The following is a 16,646-nucleotide window of genomic DNA, read 5'->3' on the forward strand; positions in this document are numbered from 1 at the left end:
CCATACAGTGAAGTCACTACCAGCCTGGAATTCCCGAATATCTGCCTGCTCTCTTATCTGATTTGGTGCCAGACTCTTGATATCGCACTCCCCTCCACCCCTCACCCTGTGTCTGTAATGGTGTAACAAATAAAAGTCCTAAATAACTCCCTTTGCTGTGGGGAAGGAAAAAAAAATTAAAAAGGCTGCCAACACACAGAAAGAGGCAGAGACAGATTGTTTCCCAAGGGTTCCTTTTAGCTCCCAGTATACTGAGGGTATGTTCATTAAAACCAGCATTAGATTTCAGAGGGGGAGCAGGACCAGCAGACACCATCTTATTTAGCCTCAGAGGACACAGTTCAAGTCCCAGCTTGTCACCTTTTGCAACTCACCATTTATTATGAGGCTTTACAAAGGCCTGGCTACACTTTCTGCCTTCCACAAAACCTGACTCTTTCAAGATATACATAAGTCCACTAGTGCTCAGATGGACAAATGCTCAGATGAGATGAAATTTCCAACTTTCAGTTGTCCCACTTTCTCCATAGAACAAAGCAGGGATCAGACACTGGACAAGACACAAGTTAAAAAAAAAAGAGAATGCTGAGAGCCGTTGGCTTGGCCAGTTTCTCCCCAGCGAGGGTGTGTGAGTGATTTATTTTTCCATTAGAGATTTGAGATTTAGCAACACTTTGAATTATTCAGAATGAATCCAAAGTTCATTTGGGGAATCCTGGGTGAATCAGAACATTTCCAGGTCTCTTTTTTTTCATATCCCCAAGCACTCTGGTCCTGACTGTGCGAGAGGGGATCAAGCAAATGCTGGGCAGAGCAGGGCACGAGCAGAGCTGGGCACATCCCAACACTGCTCCATGGGGAATGTTCCACTGCTCACCAGCATCACTCCATGGGGAAAGCACCTGAAATCCCATTCTTTCACTGAGCTCTGATTGCACCAAGCTCCAAGGGTGCACAGGCACATATCTATTAAAGAGTGATGTTACACCTTCCATAGGCTCTTCTGTGCACTCACGTTCAAATGCCTCTCAGAAATGACAGAAGATTTTTGGGAATAGTCCCCTCTGTCAAGACAGACAGAGAGCAGTGTCAAAATCATAGCAGGGAGGGGGTACCTCCAGCAGGCTGCAGAAAGCAATTCCAGCTGGAATCTGATATGGAATCTGATGTGGAACCTGATGGACAGATTTCTGCATGTATGCCTATCTGTAGGTAGAGAGATTCACAGGGTTTAGGGCATGTTAAACATGCAGACATCAGGGAAAGCAGGAGTGCAGTATCTGCTCCTGCAGCAGATTGTGTGATCAGAGAGTGATGGCCAAGCTCGCTGATGATTGAGGAGCCACCTCTCTGCCCATACTGTAGCCATTCAGGCCACCCCTGGATAGAAAGCTGCAGGCTGTGCAGATCTGTTGTGCTTCTGGCTGAAGAGGAGGAAAAGAGGGCCCTCAGATGCAAATAACAGTTATATAGTAAATGATATTCCAACAGCCACTGATTATACTCTGGCCATGAAGTTAATTTAGTTAATCACATAGGACAGATCAGTGAAGCCAGCTTGATTCATCCCCCATCTTTAGCAGGAAAGAACTGCACCCCTTCACCAGCAGAATACCAAAAGCTTTTCTGCACAGTCCAGATTGCACCTCTAAATAATTTCCATATTCATCCAAAGTACGGTTGGTAGCAATCAGAAAGTTTTAGGAACTACACTCTGTTCCTAGGCTCAGGCTGCCAGTCAGCACATCAGAGATCATTGTTGAGAGCCATTCCCAAACATGTTGGGAATCTGCAATTAGCAACATTAACAATGGGATTTCACAGATGTAGGTTACATGCTTTCAGAAGAGAAATGGCAGTTGCTGGCGGTGGGGAAATACTTAAGAACTACTTATCCCCTAATTAGACAAGGTACTGTTCTCTAAGTACTAAATGCTAAGCACTGCTCCAGCATGTGCTCATTTTAACCCCACAGAATTATGCTGAATTACTAAGGTTCCATCTGAGCATTTCTTAGCCAAGGCTCCTTGCATAAACAGATGGAGCAGTTCCGCTGTTTCCATGCTGACACATTTAGACTACAAAAGTACAAGATTAAGTTCAAATTTATCATAAAATCTCTTTAGATAGGACTCTGTAGTCTTTATATCCTTCTCAAGTATGACGAACAGAAAGACAACACTGTCTGTGTGGTGTTTAAAATAGGCAAATAGATGAAAAGGTTGGGAAGAAATTTTGGTTTAACAGCTACAGAGGGGTTGCTGAGAACAGAGTAGGACAGCCAGCCCCAAAGATCTTTATATTCCCTTGAAGAAGGGGATGATCCTCACTGGATGGATTTCCCAGGGCACATTAAGGTACCATGTAACTCCCCAGGGCATTGCAAACACCACAGATCCCCACACTAAATGGGTAATCATCTGGTTATGGGCTGAATAACAAAATCCAGAAAAAGGTGATGAATGAATGTTGAGATGATGTTGTGACATCGTCACCTGCGAGGAAAGGCTGGCAAGTGCCACAATATGCCTGATTTAGACTGGTTGTCTCTCTGTGAAGCAACACAAAGTGGTTGGAACAGAATCCAGGAGTGAGGCCAAATCAGCCCTGGCTTTCAAACGCAGTCTGGAGAGAGATTTCAACACTAGGCATCAATTAATATTGCTGGAACATTCTGAGGGGAGACTCCCCAGAACCCAAACAGTACATAAGGAGAAAAGGTCACTGGCAGAGCTTATCATAGTCTGGGCAAATACACATCTGGCAGTTCCTACTCATGAGACAAGATTTCCTCCAGATTGCAATTTCCATAGAATATCTGACAAGATTTCCCTTAGATTGTAGCTTCCGTGGAATATCTCCCCTCACAGATTTTGAGGGGCTGCTTCTCTAAGAAAACCAGAGCAAAACTTCAGAATAGATTATCAGAGAAGCAGATCTTTACACATATACCAGTCCCTTGAAGTTTGACTCCAGACCCCCTGTCAGAGACATGGCAGACTCCTCTGTGGTTTTAGTGACTTCTAACTAGAGGATGATGATCCCCATTTTGAAACTGCTCCTAAGATTCAAAAATAAAACCATTTGAACATTCTTGTGAATGCACCAGAAGGAGCAAGACTTGCTAGTTTGAGGCACAGGACAGCCAAGTGCCCAGCTTGCTCCTGCAAGTGGAGCTTTCGTACTCTGAATTTGGCAGTCTCTAGTCCTAAAGTCACAGCTCCTCCACGTAAGAGACTCCCTCAAGTATGACTGTGTTAAAATTTAATTTGGTGAAGAAACGGCATATTTTAATAAAATTAAATTCCATTTCAGTGTTCTGATCAGCTTTCTGCAGTTACACATTCTGGTTCTTTCTCTGCTGCTGGCAATCCGTATTCTCATCGTGTGCTGCTTAAAGTGCAGAGCAAAACCTTTCCTCAGCCACAGAGTTTCAGAAGTTTGTTCAACCTTTCTCCTCAAGATAATTTGTTTTTTTTTTAATGGAAGACGTAAGTTATACTAATATACTGTTGGGAATATAATGAGAATGTTGGCAATTGAACGTCTAAATACCAAATCAAGACAAGAGATCAGTCATTTTTATCGAGGTTTCTTTGTATTTCTGTGAAATTATAGGTCTGTAAAGGTACCAGGCTTAATTTTCTAGTGAACCACTGTCTTGCCTGCCTCTTGTAAATGCCAGGACACAGAAGTGAAGGCTATCTCACATCTCCTTTTGTTACTTGCAGGGTTGTGAAGTAAACAATTCAATCAATTTGTGAAGTGCTTTATCCCCCAGAGAATGAGGTTTGTTTTACACTGAAGTTCAGGAGGAGAAAAGAAAGGACAAAACATTCAATGGACAGAGCAGGACAAAAATCATCAGGGCATAGAGACAGAGTGTAAGTGTGTGCAGATGTTTGAGCAGTTTACCACATAACAATGTCAGATAAGCAGACCAATATGAAAATTTAAGTCTCACAGCATAGAATTCATTCCCACGTACTTAGACTTGGAGTGAAACATGAAGGTTCTGTAAATTCTAAGTTACACATTTAAACTGATTTTCCATTTTCAGTTGTGGCCAAGCTGTGATTACCTGGCATAACATACACTGGAAGAACCAGCCAATTTTAATACTTGGCCTCTTTCATTTGAACAAACTCTTTACAAATGTTTAGCATCCACACCTGAAGATGTAATATATCTTCCCAAACCTGGGAAATCAGCATCACAAATTAAACCAAGTGCCAAAATGTTACAGCAATATCTGCACTGAAGACTGATTTTGATCTCTGCTAACAGATTAAAATTGCTCACAATCGTAGGTGACACATGTAAATATTTAGCAGCAGCATCTCCTTGGCACATTTTTTTTTAATCTTTAGTATTTATCTTACCTTTAATGCACCACGTTTTTCATTTGCTTCAAGAACAAAGATTTCTGCCATATCCTCGGCGTGCTCCGACCGCGCGTGGACGAACAAGGCTCTGCCAACTTCTGATACATTCTTGAGTGCAATCAAATTCCCATCAAGTTCCACTGTAAAGTCTGGGTTAGAAACTTCAAAGTTCAATTTGTTGTTTCCCCTGCAGTCATCAAATTTCACTGGGGGGGGAAGAAAAAAAGGAAAAAACTCATTATGAGTATCCACTTTGGAACACAAGCTTCAGATATCTTTATGTTATTAGCTTGTCTACTGATCTGGGAAGAAATGTCCCTCACTCTAAGGAAAAAAACTTTCCAAGAAATTTTGTTTTTCTGATTCTATTAATAAACAAATCTATGAATATGTACCTTTAAAAGGATGAAAAGGCTTTGACCCTTTTAACTGGGTAGGAGATAAACAAAACACCTTGGAGCGAGCCTTTTGGGATCACCCCAGTCAAATGCACACCCAGTTCCACAAAACGAGCAGTGGCAATAGAGACCTTGTTGTGCTCCTCATCACAGCCCAGGATCTCTAAAGGCTCTTCTGTGGCAAAGTGCTTTCAGATATTCAATACATCTTTAGGCTCAGCACGGGTTGTTTACAGAATATTCAGCCCCAGGCTACTGCAAAAGTTCTATAGAACAGAAAAACCAAACTGCAACATTTCCTGCTACCGGGATTGTCACACAGTCCGTGAGCTGCACTGTATCTAAGGATTGTGAGAACTTTTAATTGAACAGTAGCTGTCAATAATCCTGTTTCACTTTACATGGAAGGTTTAAAATATTTAGTAAGGCTAGCATAAAGGGGAAAGAGTCCCTAAAGCACAAAGGTTTGAGACTTTGTCTCAAATTTCTTCTCGGAGTCATTTTGCACAAAATACTGGATACAATGTTAGTGATTTAACTACCAGCTATGTAAGTAAGAGATCTTCACACAAACTTGCAATTGCCAAATGAACTTTGCAGGTTTTGACGTCTCTGAGTAATATATTTGCATGTGAAAGGTTTTTCTGCAGACAATCTGTTTTGTATTCCCTACCTGCTCCTCAAATTACTGCTGCTGCAGACTTTTCACTTACCTGTATGCTCTCACTGTTTTTATTTTACACTTCACTTCCACTGGATCTTTAAAAACTGCATTATGCTTTCAGAAAGACTACAGAAAGGAATACCAGCTGCATAAAATCAACAACAATGGAGTTTTACTAAAAAATAAAACACTTTGTATAATTGTTTAAATTCAATTTAATTGTTTAAAAGCTACACTTCTTGTATTGGGTCACTGTTTTTAAAGAAAGAGAAATAATTCCAGAGTCTCTCATGGCCAATACCTAAACTCTTCCTGATGATGTAATCTCTACAACTGGTCCTAAAGCACAGAAATAGTCTCAGAGTGGGTGGCCACTCAACACTCCTGGGACACTACACAGAAATCCTCTTCATCAACATTTTCATCTCTCTCCAGATGGACCAACATGAAGACAGGGCTGCCAGAGGACCTTGTGGAGATCCTTCCTTTCTGGGTATTCACTGGGATTGAATCCCAGAGTAGAACACCGCAGGGAAAAAGAACCATCGCTGGTTCCAGAACTTACAACTTCATTTTATCATGAATATTGATGAGATGGGTTAGATTAAAAATTAAACAATGCCAAAATCTCAAGCATTCAAACAGAATAAGGCACAAAAAGAAAGGTGAGGCACTATTTACCAAAGCAAGAGTGGAGGGCTGGCCTTGGGCTGCTCCCAGCCTCCCACCCAGCCACCCCCTCACTCCCCCACCTCAGCAGAACTGGGGAGGAAGGTGGAAAAGATAAAGACAGGGAGGTCACTTACTAATTACCATCACAGGCCAGAAGGAAATGACTTGGGGAAAATTAATTTAATTGCCAATTAAAATAGATGTGGATGTTGAGAACAAGACAAAATTAAAACCACCCCACGAAGCCGTGACCCTGTGAATTCACACCAGACAATCCTCCTCCTGAGGAGAGTCCAAACACTGACAGACACCACAGTCTCTGGCAGAAAAACTCACCCAGCAGCTGAAGGATCTGCTGCTGCATGAGGTTTAAGCTCAATTACATGTTTTTAACTAAAAACTGCTCCCATTTCCTCCACTTTACTTTAGGGCAAGAGAATTATCCTTGGATTCACAGCGGGACAGAAAACCAGAATTTCATCAGCTCATTTGCTGTTTCATTGAATTTTGCTGAAAGCAAGAGGGATTATAAATAAAAAAGAAACAAAAACTCTTTTCCCTCAGACACTCCAGTCTCTCCAGACAAACCTATCTTGGGCTGTCAGGTGGCAGATCCTGCCTGCAAAGTCTTGTACTGAAGTAGAACCAGGCGGGAAAACCACTGAATGTGGGAGCAGCAGCAGCTTAAAGCAATTTCAGAGTGCTCAGAGTGTGCTGGTGCCCACACTCTGAGGCTGGGAACGGCTTCCAGGAAGGGTCTTGTGCTCACAGCAGGATTTTGATGGGAGGCTCCCTGAACAAGGCCTCCCTGGTGTAAAAACATCCATTGGAGTTTATGTTGTTTTTATGACAGGTGTTTTAACAGACTCACTTCAATTTTCTAAAGCCACCAACCAAAGAAACCACAAAATTTTCCCATCACTACAGATGTGGGAAGTTGAAATTCTCTACGCAAACCACTGTATAGATACACATATTGCTTAGATTGCAGCCTTTGTGAATTGCAAGTCTCTTATTGTTTTAATCCCCTAAAAATCCCAAAACATAACTAAATAATAATTAAAAAAAAAAATGAAATTAGGTTTAGGAACTTGTTGTATTGGTGGCATCCCTTCCCACTGCAGAGGGTTTGGAACTGCATGACCCTTAGGGTCACTTCCAACCTGAGCCAGTCTGTGATTCTCTGAATAAATATGTGCTTCTCATTATCAAAAACTTCTGGTGATTTACTATTAATAGCTCACAACTGGAAAAATTTAGCATCAGCCTCTGAGAAATTATGTCAAGAATAAAAAGTTTAAAAAAAAGTTTAAAAAAGCCAAAGAAAACTATAATAAAGTAATCCCTTAAAACCAAATGTCGTAGTTCAGAGCTGTAGCATCACCCAAACACTACAGGTCCCTTTCAAGAAAAGGACAAACTGGGTTGTACTTCTGAAAGAAGGGGGACCTGGCAGGGAGTGCACTGCTCCCACCTCGCTGCTCAGTGTTCACAAACCCTGGCATTCCTGCATCACTGCCATCTGTGTGCTCTGGAGAAATTCAAAGACCACATGCAGATTTGACACATGGAATCAGGAGAAGTGCTTGAATCTATTCTATATTCTCTTGGAACTATGAATTTGACACTTTAAAACCTTTTATAACTTGCTGTCTATTCATCTTGCTTTATGAAACCCTGCAACTTTTTCCAACAAGGGCCAAGGCAGAGCTGTTTGAAAGCAGGAAACTGGGTTTTTTTACGATGTCTCATCCAAAAGCACTGATGCTTTCAATTCCCAGTCCTACCACAGAAACGTATTTGGAGAGTATTTGGTGAGGTTAATAGCAAGGAGAAGGAAAGAAAATGAAAAGGCTCTGAGAAGAACTGATATGTAGGGGAGAACTCAGAAGTGGAAGGAGATGAAGTGATCGTGACGATAGAAAACATAGAAGATTATTTGGCCCAAGGGCCAACAGGGATGAAACTAAAACCAATTGTTAAGAGGGTGGAAGGGAACTGTAGCCTTAGATAAAATCCTTAGTCTGAGCTTGGGATCAAATGTGGACCTTATCAGGATGATGTCTCCTGGACAGGGCTGACCAGGGAACATCCCACAAGATTGAATTCCATTCCCAGTCATCCTCGTGGTGCTCCTCACTGGGAATATTTGTTTCCTTAAACTCATGTGGCTTCTGGGGAAGAGCCAGTGCAAATATCCAAAACTTACAGCACTTGGACTGCCTGTAGCAGGCTCCAGGAGCAGCTACACAGTCTAAGGAGCTGGGCCTGGAACTGACCACACTGGCCTTCCCTGCCAAGCACTCAGGAGAGCTTTGAGGAATTTCAGCTTCATCAGGTTACTCAGATTTCCCATCCACGGCACTACATCTATCTCTTAACCAAACCTGTACATTGTTAAAGCCTGTACAATGTTAATTAATTAAATACAAGAGAAATAGGATTTTTAGTTCTTATTCTCTGGTGAAAAAATTCTTACTTTGTACATAAAGCCAGTGTAGAAATCTTTATGTAAAACCTATAAAGTACGATTGATTAATTACTCCTTATGTCTCCCAGGTACCACCCAGTGTAACAAGAAATGAGACAGAAGTTGTGGATATCAGCTGTGGAAAGCGTCAGCCTGAGCTGCAAAGGTGCTCTCTCAATATTCAACACTTTGCTGCTTGGCAGCCCTGATAACATATGGTCTGTGTGGTGATGTTTGTGATCTTCGTGCATTTGTTACAGAGATGAGGTGCAAGGAAAGCCCTGAGATGGATAATTGTCATTATTCCCACTGCCCACGTGCATTATAACGGGTTGGGCGAGTGGCAGCCTGATGAGAGGGGGGCCACACACCCCAAACCTCCCATGTTTTCCTGCACACTCGCTTAAGGAGTTACAGCTTAAGGAGTTTAACTGGATCTTAAACTCCTCAGAGCAAAGGCCACTTGTTTACTCTGTCTGTACATTCATGTTTGGTACTCAGGGTGCTACAAAAGTGCAAAAAATGAATAATGGCAGCAGTTCAGCTCTAGCCCCAAAAACGTTGGAAATGCTGCACCAGACATGACAAGTGAATGTCTCATTGACAAGAATTCAATGAGCAATTAAAACAATGATCTAATATTTATGTGAAGGTGGAGTTCCTCATTGACGCATCTATGACTCTTTTGATGTTCCCAGTCATGCTCCAGCTGCCAAATGAACATCTTTATTGTGCCTAATATGCCACATGCTATGAGACGTGCTCCAAAACTCCAGGCAAGCAAAATGAAAATACTGCCAAGCAGCTCCCAGTGAAAAACATGAGTGTCATTCATCACCCTCTGTTCATTTCTCAGCCTCCTGTGTTAGACTTTTACTCCTTTTTGTAAAATTCGCATGTGAATTGTACAGAATATTTCTTTCCACTAAGCAATATTCATTAATAGCAATACCTGCATACATTCCAAGGCTTTAATCACTGAGCTTATCACAATCAAAAGACCTGTTGGAAGAACTTGTGCAGGATCCCAAGTCCATTAGTGCAACGATGGGAAAAGCTGTAACTGGAAATATTAACCTTTATAGATCTCAGCACAAAAACTCAGGGTCCTGGGACTCATCCTTTCAGTGTATCTCATTTTCCCTGTTATGATATATCACACATGTAACGTTTCTACACCACTGTGATGTTTATGATAATGACCCACAGATGTTTTAGAGGATACCATTTTATAACATTGAAAGGTTAGCAGTTGCATTTCTTGTAAACAATAGAAAAAGAAAAGAAGCTGAAATAGGTTTGTATTCAAAAGCATATGTTGGTCTGATATATTCCACTTCCAAAGTAATTTTTTTTCTGAGTTTAAATCTCAGAAGTTTAATTTGTTTTGAACAGAAATACTGAATCCATAATTTTCTCTCTGGTGAAATCTCCACAGAGGTATTCTAAATAAATAAATACACATATTTATCTATAAGCACACCAAAACTAGCTCTGTATGTCTCTATGTACAGGTATTCATATTTTTCTGTTAGCTGATCATAACAAGCAACAAAGTGGCTTCTCAATGAGGAAAGTTCACATTGAAACTACAGACTTAATTACTGTATCAACGAATATTAGGATGCTCTTTGTAAATATTACCTAGCCTTGCTCAAATCTGTGGGAATTACAGCATCAAAGCAATATTATTCTGTGCATTTTCTTCTTATTCTTTCTGGCAAATAACTTTAGATCATATTGAAGCCACAAGTCAGAAGCTGTATTTGTGAGAAGTCTGAAGATGCAAGAAAAGTACATCGCAGCTGCACAAAGGCAACTTAACTTCCCAGCCCAGCAGGGATCCCCCAGCTCTGCTCACAAGTCCTCCCTGCTCAACAACATTAGCGAAACAGGGAAGTTAGACAGAGACTAGCAAAGCTGAGCTTCATTAACTACAAAGAGACAAAAGTGATGGTTGAGGCAAATGGAAATGCTTCTGAGTGCTGTTGTATATAAAAATTCATAAAGCACCACGACCCAGCGAGGCTCCTGTTAGCAATGAGCAGTGAGTGAGAACAGTGGGAGAGCTGCTGGGGAGGGGGACGGCCCCAGAGACCCCACTCGTGGCTCGGTGCAAAGCCTGGCTCTGGGACAGGCCCTCAGCAGCTCAAACTGCACAGACACAAAGTGCTACGAGCCTCCAAGAGCTGAGTTACCCTGTCACTGTGGGGAGGATAAAATCCCCCTGCAACCAACACATCTGGACTATCTGAGTCCATCCGAGAGCAAGAGGAAGCTGTCACAACAGCACCGGCACAGGAGCTGGGAAACAAAACAAATCCTGCCCTTCAAGCCAACAAAAATGTCCACTAGGAGAAGCAGCTTCTTTGCCTACCTTTGAGGTGTCTTCAAAACCACCTCTGGAACACAAGTTCTGGCAGTGAGCCCACAGCCTGTGTGTTTCTGCTGTTTTCCTGCAAAAATACCTGAGCAGCAGAAGGAAAAAGTGCTGCCCCATGACACTTTTGAGGGCAGAATAATGTCCAGACAAGACACTGTCAACAGTTAAGTCAGACAGGTTGATCCTAAAGATATGATGTTATCATTACTTCATAGCTAAAAGTGCTGCAGAAATAATGGATTTATGGCTTAGAAGCATGACTGAAGTATTTACACCAAAAAAAAATTATTGAACATTTAATAAAATGAACAAAATTAATTTTATGAAAACCCTTCTTGAAGGTGTTTTTACAGCTTAATGCTACATTCTAACTCTGCAGTAGAATTGCTACAGAATGATTTTTTTAACAAATCCAACAAGCAACAGTGGGTTAATATCTCTCACTGCATGTTTATGGTTTTCTTGCATTTATATAATTTCTTTATGTGCCCCTGAAGTAATTACAATGATGACTTATTTAGCATCCAGAGAGTCGAAAATTGAGGGAATATGAACAGCACGATGTTCATCACAACATAAGAATTGCTTAAGACAAATACACATTTATATTCGACTTCTTTGGAAGAGCAAGTAGTAAACAACAGACTTCATCCCTGCACACACTTTTCAAGTCTGAAAAAATAAACCGATTACCTAAACTGGCAGACATCCCTATGTGGTTTATATGTGATGATTAGATTTGTGCAGAGCCCTGTTATGATGCAAAAATTAGGCCAGCAGTTCATCTGTCGGGCTCAGGGTGTTCATTCCTGCCCTTTGGAGAACACCCTTTCCACTGGAGAAATGGTACCTATTAATAGCCACAGCTTTCTCTGTGCTGTCAGAACTTGTTGCAAGCACATAGCACAGATAGGAGATAAGCTCCCTTAGATGATGAAAGACAAGGGATTTCATCCAGAAACCAGCTGCAGCCAAGGAGAAGAGTGATGTTTCTACAGAAGTAAAATCATCTGGTATCACACTGGTCTCTCTCCTGCATGTCCCCTACCACCTACAGTCGTAGCAGAGCTGGAAAATTGCTAATAACCTGAAATTCTGCAGTACAGCTCAGCTGAGCAGTACGTGATACCTGACTGAAGGCTCCCCTGCCTTTGTGTGATGGGTCTGATGTGTGATTCCAGAACAAGTGACTCCATCCACACCAAAACCCACATCAACTCTGCTCTGCCCCTCTCCTCACCTCTGCTCCACCCAACACTAGACTCTGGCATCTTTTAACATCTCACCGAGCTCTGCCTCTCTTCTCCTGGCACATCACACCACCACTTGGCTGGATCTGAGTATCACATCATGTACCCTGAACTAGAGGTGATCAACCCTACCCTAAAAACAGAGGCATCACAACTTGTACCAGCCCAGATCTGAAGCAAAATGTCCTGGCCCTGCAGCACTGGGGTTGCTGTTTGGGATTCTAGCAAGTGCATGCAGAGAGCACAAGTGAGCAAGATATCTCCATCAGCACCAGACTCAATGATTCCTGACTTTTTTCATGGCACTGCTCCTTCTTGCTTCTCCCACCATGCTCCCTCTTTCCTTTCCCCTAGAAAGGAAGATCCCTCAGTAGCATCTCGTGCTCTTCAACAAATTTATTCTGCCAACAGGACTCCATCAACTGTCTGTGGCTGCTTGAAATTACAGGAAAACACAAACACTACAATCAAAACTGAAGGCATTCCCTCCTCCCCCAGCAGACTTCACCAGCTCACATTACATGATACCTTCACACATCATTTTGCTACACATTGTCTTATTTAGGGCAAAAATTTAATCAGGTGGAAGGAGCTGTAATGAGCTGTTCTCAGTTGGAAGTTATCTTGACTTATTCATTACAACACAGAGGTGTTATTGACTGATCTCCTGGGTCAGTGGCTGCACTATAAGACATGGCAATACCGTAGCTGCCGTTCTAAATCCAAGAGAAAAACTACTGTTTCAACAAAAATATTATGTCAAGGAGTGTGCCTGAAGAAAAAAATATAAAAGTAAAACCTTTAGATGTTATATCACAGTCATTGATCTTCTGAGCACAACGCAGAGTTCAGTTTAACCAAAGCTGTTGTCTCTGTAAATGCAGGGGACACAAACTGACACCACATTTGTGGAGCTCCAGTCTCGAAGGAGCTGTCACAACTGGGGAGGAATGTGATGTTTACCTGCTAATGCTGCATCAATTCTGAGTAGCCCAAATGACCCCAGAGCCAGTAGTGATATGTAGAAAAGACCCTTTTTAACTTAGTTGGTTTCTGTAAAAGGGTTTCCCATTGCAATGCAAATGATCAATAATTTTCCATTTTAGCAGATTTACACAACATTTTGCTAAGATCCCCAGGAGAACAAAAGATGGAATTAACTTTAGATTCTTACAATATCTTCACTGGCTGGGTCTGAGACACAAGCAGACAGAATCAAAGACATTCAGATGCATTCAGTGTGTCTGTGGCTCTGCAGATTGCTGTGAGGAGTTTGTCAATATGAAATTAATCGTGTCCTATAGAGAGGGGAGATGGGACAGAAGTCTGAGTTTGTACAAGAATTCCCAGTGGGATATAATGGATCGTTGCCTTTGAATGCTCCTGAATAAAGCTTGGAGAGGCAGTATACTACTGACCATGAATTTTCTTGTCTTCTGCACAGGTACACATCTGATTTTTGAGCAGTCGCCCTAAGTGCTAACAAACCCAAATTTCTTGACATATGTAATTTATTGAGAACTAATCAGTGGAGGTTGTATTCAGGAAAAGAATCTGTCCCAGGAGATTTAACTGTATAAATAAAAGGCTGCCAGCAGATGTCAAAAAGTAACAACAAGCAATCACTCACACGAAACACCTATAGGGAAACCAGCCCAGAAGGTACCTTATTTACACCAGTATGTGTTTCAAATGCCTCCAAAGCCACAAATTTATTTAGTAAAGGTTTTCCATTAACTAGACAATTAGTCAAAGGTCATGGGGATATTCTCCCTCAAGTTGACAATTAAAACTGTTTATCTTCAAGGTCAGTTTGTTATAATTACAGGGATCTGTCATTTCTTAATGTTATCTGTCAAAACTTTTTCTTTTTTTTTTTATTATTTTTTAAAGGCACGAGGTTCTGTCAGCACTCAACTAACCCCATTTTTCTATGAGTGTTAAATTAATCTAAGAGAAATTATGATATTCTATTAGATGAACAGAAGGTTCACTGAGTTACACATGCATTTCCATTTGCCTGAGGTTGGGCCATCAGTAAGAAAGGCAAATAAATGATAGAAGTGAAATATGGGGCCTCACTGGAGGAATGAGAACTTTGTCTGCTCCTCCAGTGGCAAGTTCAAATAATTCAATGATTTGAGGCTGGAAGAAGAAATTACTGTTGTAAAAAATATCTTTTGTTCTATACCAAATCCATGGCAGCTACTCACAGCCTTATACACTTGCTTTTATCAGAGATGGGAGAAAAAATATTGTTTGACATATCTCTCCTGCTCTGGCAGTACTTGGAGACAAGAAGTCAAAGGGCAGGAGCTTTTCATTAAATAAGGCATCACTACAAAGTTCTTCTTTGCACATTACCCACAGACACCATGCAAGGCAATATTGCCTCCACCTCCTCAGTCTTGGGTCTTGGTTTCACCTGTGTGGAATGACAACTAATCTGAAACTCAGCTCAGTGCTTCCTCACCTCATCACAATAGATCCCAAACTATTGGTCAGTACACACTAGGAAATATTAAAAACCCCAACATGGACACCTACGTAGAGCTGCCCTTCTTCTGGAGTGATAATAATTATAGAAGTACAATAAAGTTTCCTTAAAAGACATCCCCAGGAAAAAAAGCTTTCAGCTTGTGCCCTGTGAAATAATTTCCAAACAGCACTCAGTGGTAGGGGTTTGTTTCAGGAATAGAGAATGACGCATTGTTTACAATACATAAAAGGAAATGAGAGTGAGTAATAAATCCACTGTGCAATATTTTCCTTTCAAAATGGATACTGTAGGTTGCTGGCCTATTTTCCCAGCTCCTGAATGAGTAATGCCATGCCTGAAAATCTGCTCAAACCATTTATTCTGTAGATTGTTCAGCTTTCTCAGTGAAAAACTGAAACAAAGTTCCTCCCAATTTCAAGGGAAATCTTTGGTTTCTCATCTTCTCCATCAATGAACCTGACAGAGGAATAACCATTCCTCTTAGTGGTTTTACCGAGTTCTCTCGAGTGAGTTCCCTCAAACTTTTTATAAGAGTCACCAGTACAAAGTTGATTTCTCCAGACAGATCTGATAAATGTGCAAATTACAAACCTACACTCCTTTTCAGCCCTTAGTCTAAAAATCAGGGTAATAAAACAAAGCCCTTAGACACAGTTATTAATAACTTTTCAGAAGGCTTTCAAAATCTAAACGGCATTTAGTTTTGAAAACTGAGTTGGGTAGTTAAGCTTTGGTTTTACTCAAGTAACCATCCAATTCCAACACACAGATCATTCTATAAACCATGCAAAAATCAACTGGTAAAATACAAAACTTCTGAGAATAACGAGGAAAGCCACCTCTCAAACCTCTGCTGGATTTCAAAGTTGCTAAACTTATCATCATGTCTCTCAGACAATATCAGTGCTTGATTAACAGTTGCAGAAGCAAATAACCTTGGTTTGAATTTTGACTCTCACACTAAGATCAGACAAGTTGCACTGCTGAGAACAATGTAATTAAAATTGCACCTTGTAATCTTGCTCTGCACAGTCATTCCCAGAACAGTTTCTATTCACATCAAACACAGGCTTTTATACTTTAAAGAAAGACAGGCTTTGGGATCTTCCACAAAAGAACTGACCTGAGGGAAAGTATATTCTGTCAGTCAGGATCATTTATAAGCAACCTGAAATTTGTTTACATAGATAAACCAAGGAAAGAACATCAGGCTACTGAAGTATGTGTCTCTTTTAATAACAATGGAAAGGAACAATGAAAAAAAAAAAACAAAAACAAAAACAAGACAAAACACAAACAGCTCAGTAGTGACTATTCGATGATCTGGGTGATGCTGTTATTTCCATTTGCTACTGAAATGGGTGAAATTGCTCCACATGCTCACACTTAAACAAGTACAGCACATGAAGCACATGACAATGAAAAGTTGTGTCAATTATTCACACAATCTATATTTCAGATGTAAACTCTTTGGGCCATTTGCTGCAGGCTGGTTGTCATAGGTGGATGTCCTACCTTCATTTGGCACCGTGTAGGTAATGCTGCCAACCTCGAGTTTGCACCACTGGAACCACCAGCTAAAATTGGGACCAAGGCAGTGCTTGATTCAAAGCCTTCTTGTCACGTTCAGGAACATGGATCAGGCCCATAGCTGACAGCTTCCACAGAAAGCCGTGACCAGTGGATAAAATCGTGTCTTATATTAAACTCCACAGTCAACAAAAGAGTGCAGTGAAAAGCCACCTGAGAATTTTATTACCAGATACTCTCTTAGGTTTAATAAATTACAGTTATGCCTAAAACTACAGGAATTCCAGCCGCCATCACAGTTGTCAACTCAATAAAATTTGTGTCAAAGTCAAATAAAGGGAAAAAATCCTTGATTTCTCATCTTCCCTCATTTCTCCTTAGGCTTGGTATAGGT

At 41.0% G+C, this 16,646-nt stretch overlaps 1 protein-coding gene across 8 annotated transcripts in view; it reads right to left on the bottom strand.

Annotated features, from left to right (window-relative positions):
* CDH13 (cadherin 13) overlaps positions 1–16,646 on the bottom strand; it is a 445,875-nt gene that overhangs the window by 282,652 nt on the left and 146,577 nt on the right. For all 8 annotated transcript variants that reach the window (XM_069027120.1, XM_069027119.1, XM_069027122.1 and 5 more), the window contains exon 3: positions 4,383–4,591. In XM_069027120.1, the coding sequence (XP_068883221.1) occupies positions 4,383–4,591 (209 nt within the window). The remainder of the gene's footprint in view (positions 1–4,382; positions 4,592–16,646) is intronic.

Source organism: Aphelocoma coerulescens, chromosome 11, assembly GCF_041296385.1.
Source record: "Aphelocoma coerulescens isolate FSJ_1873_10779 chromosome 11, UR_Acoe_1.0, whole genome shotgun sequence".
Lineage (NCBI taxonomy): Eukaryota > Metazoa > Chordata > Aves > Passeriformes > Corvidae > Aphelocoma > Aphelocoma coerulescens.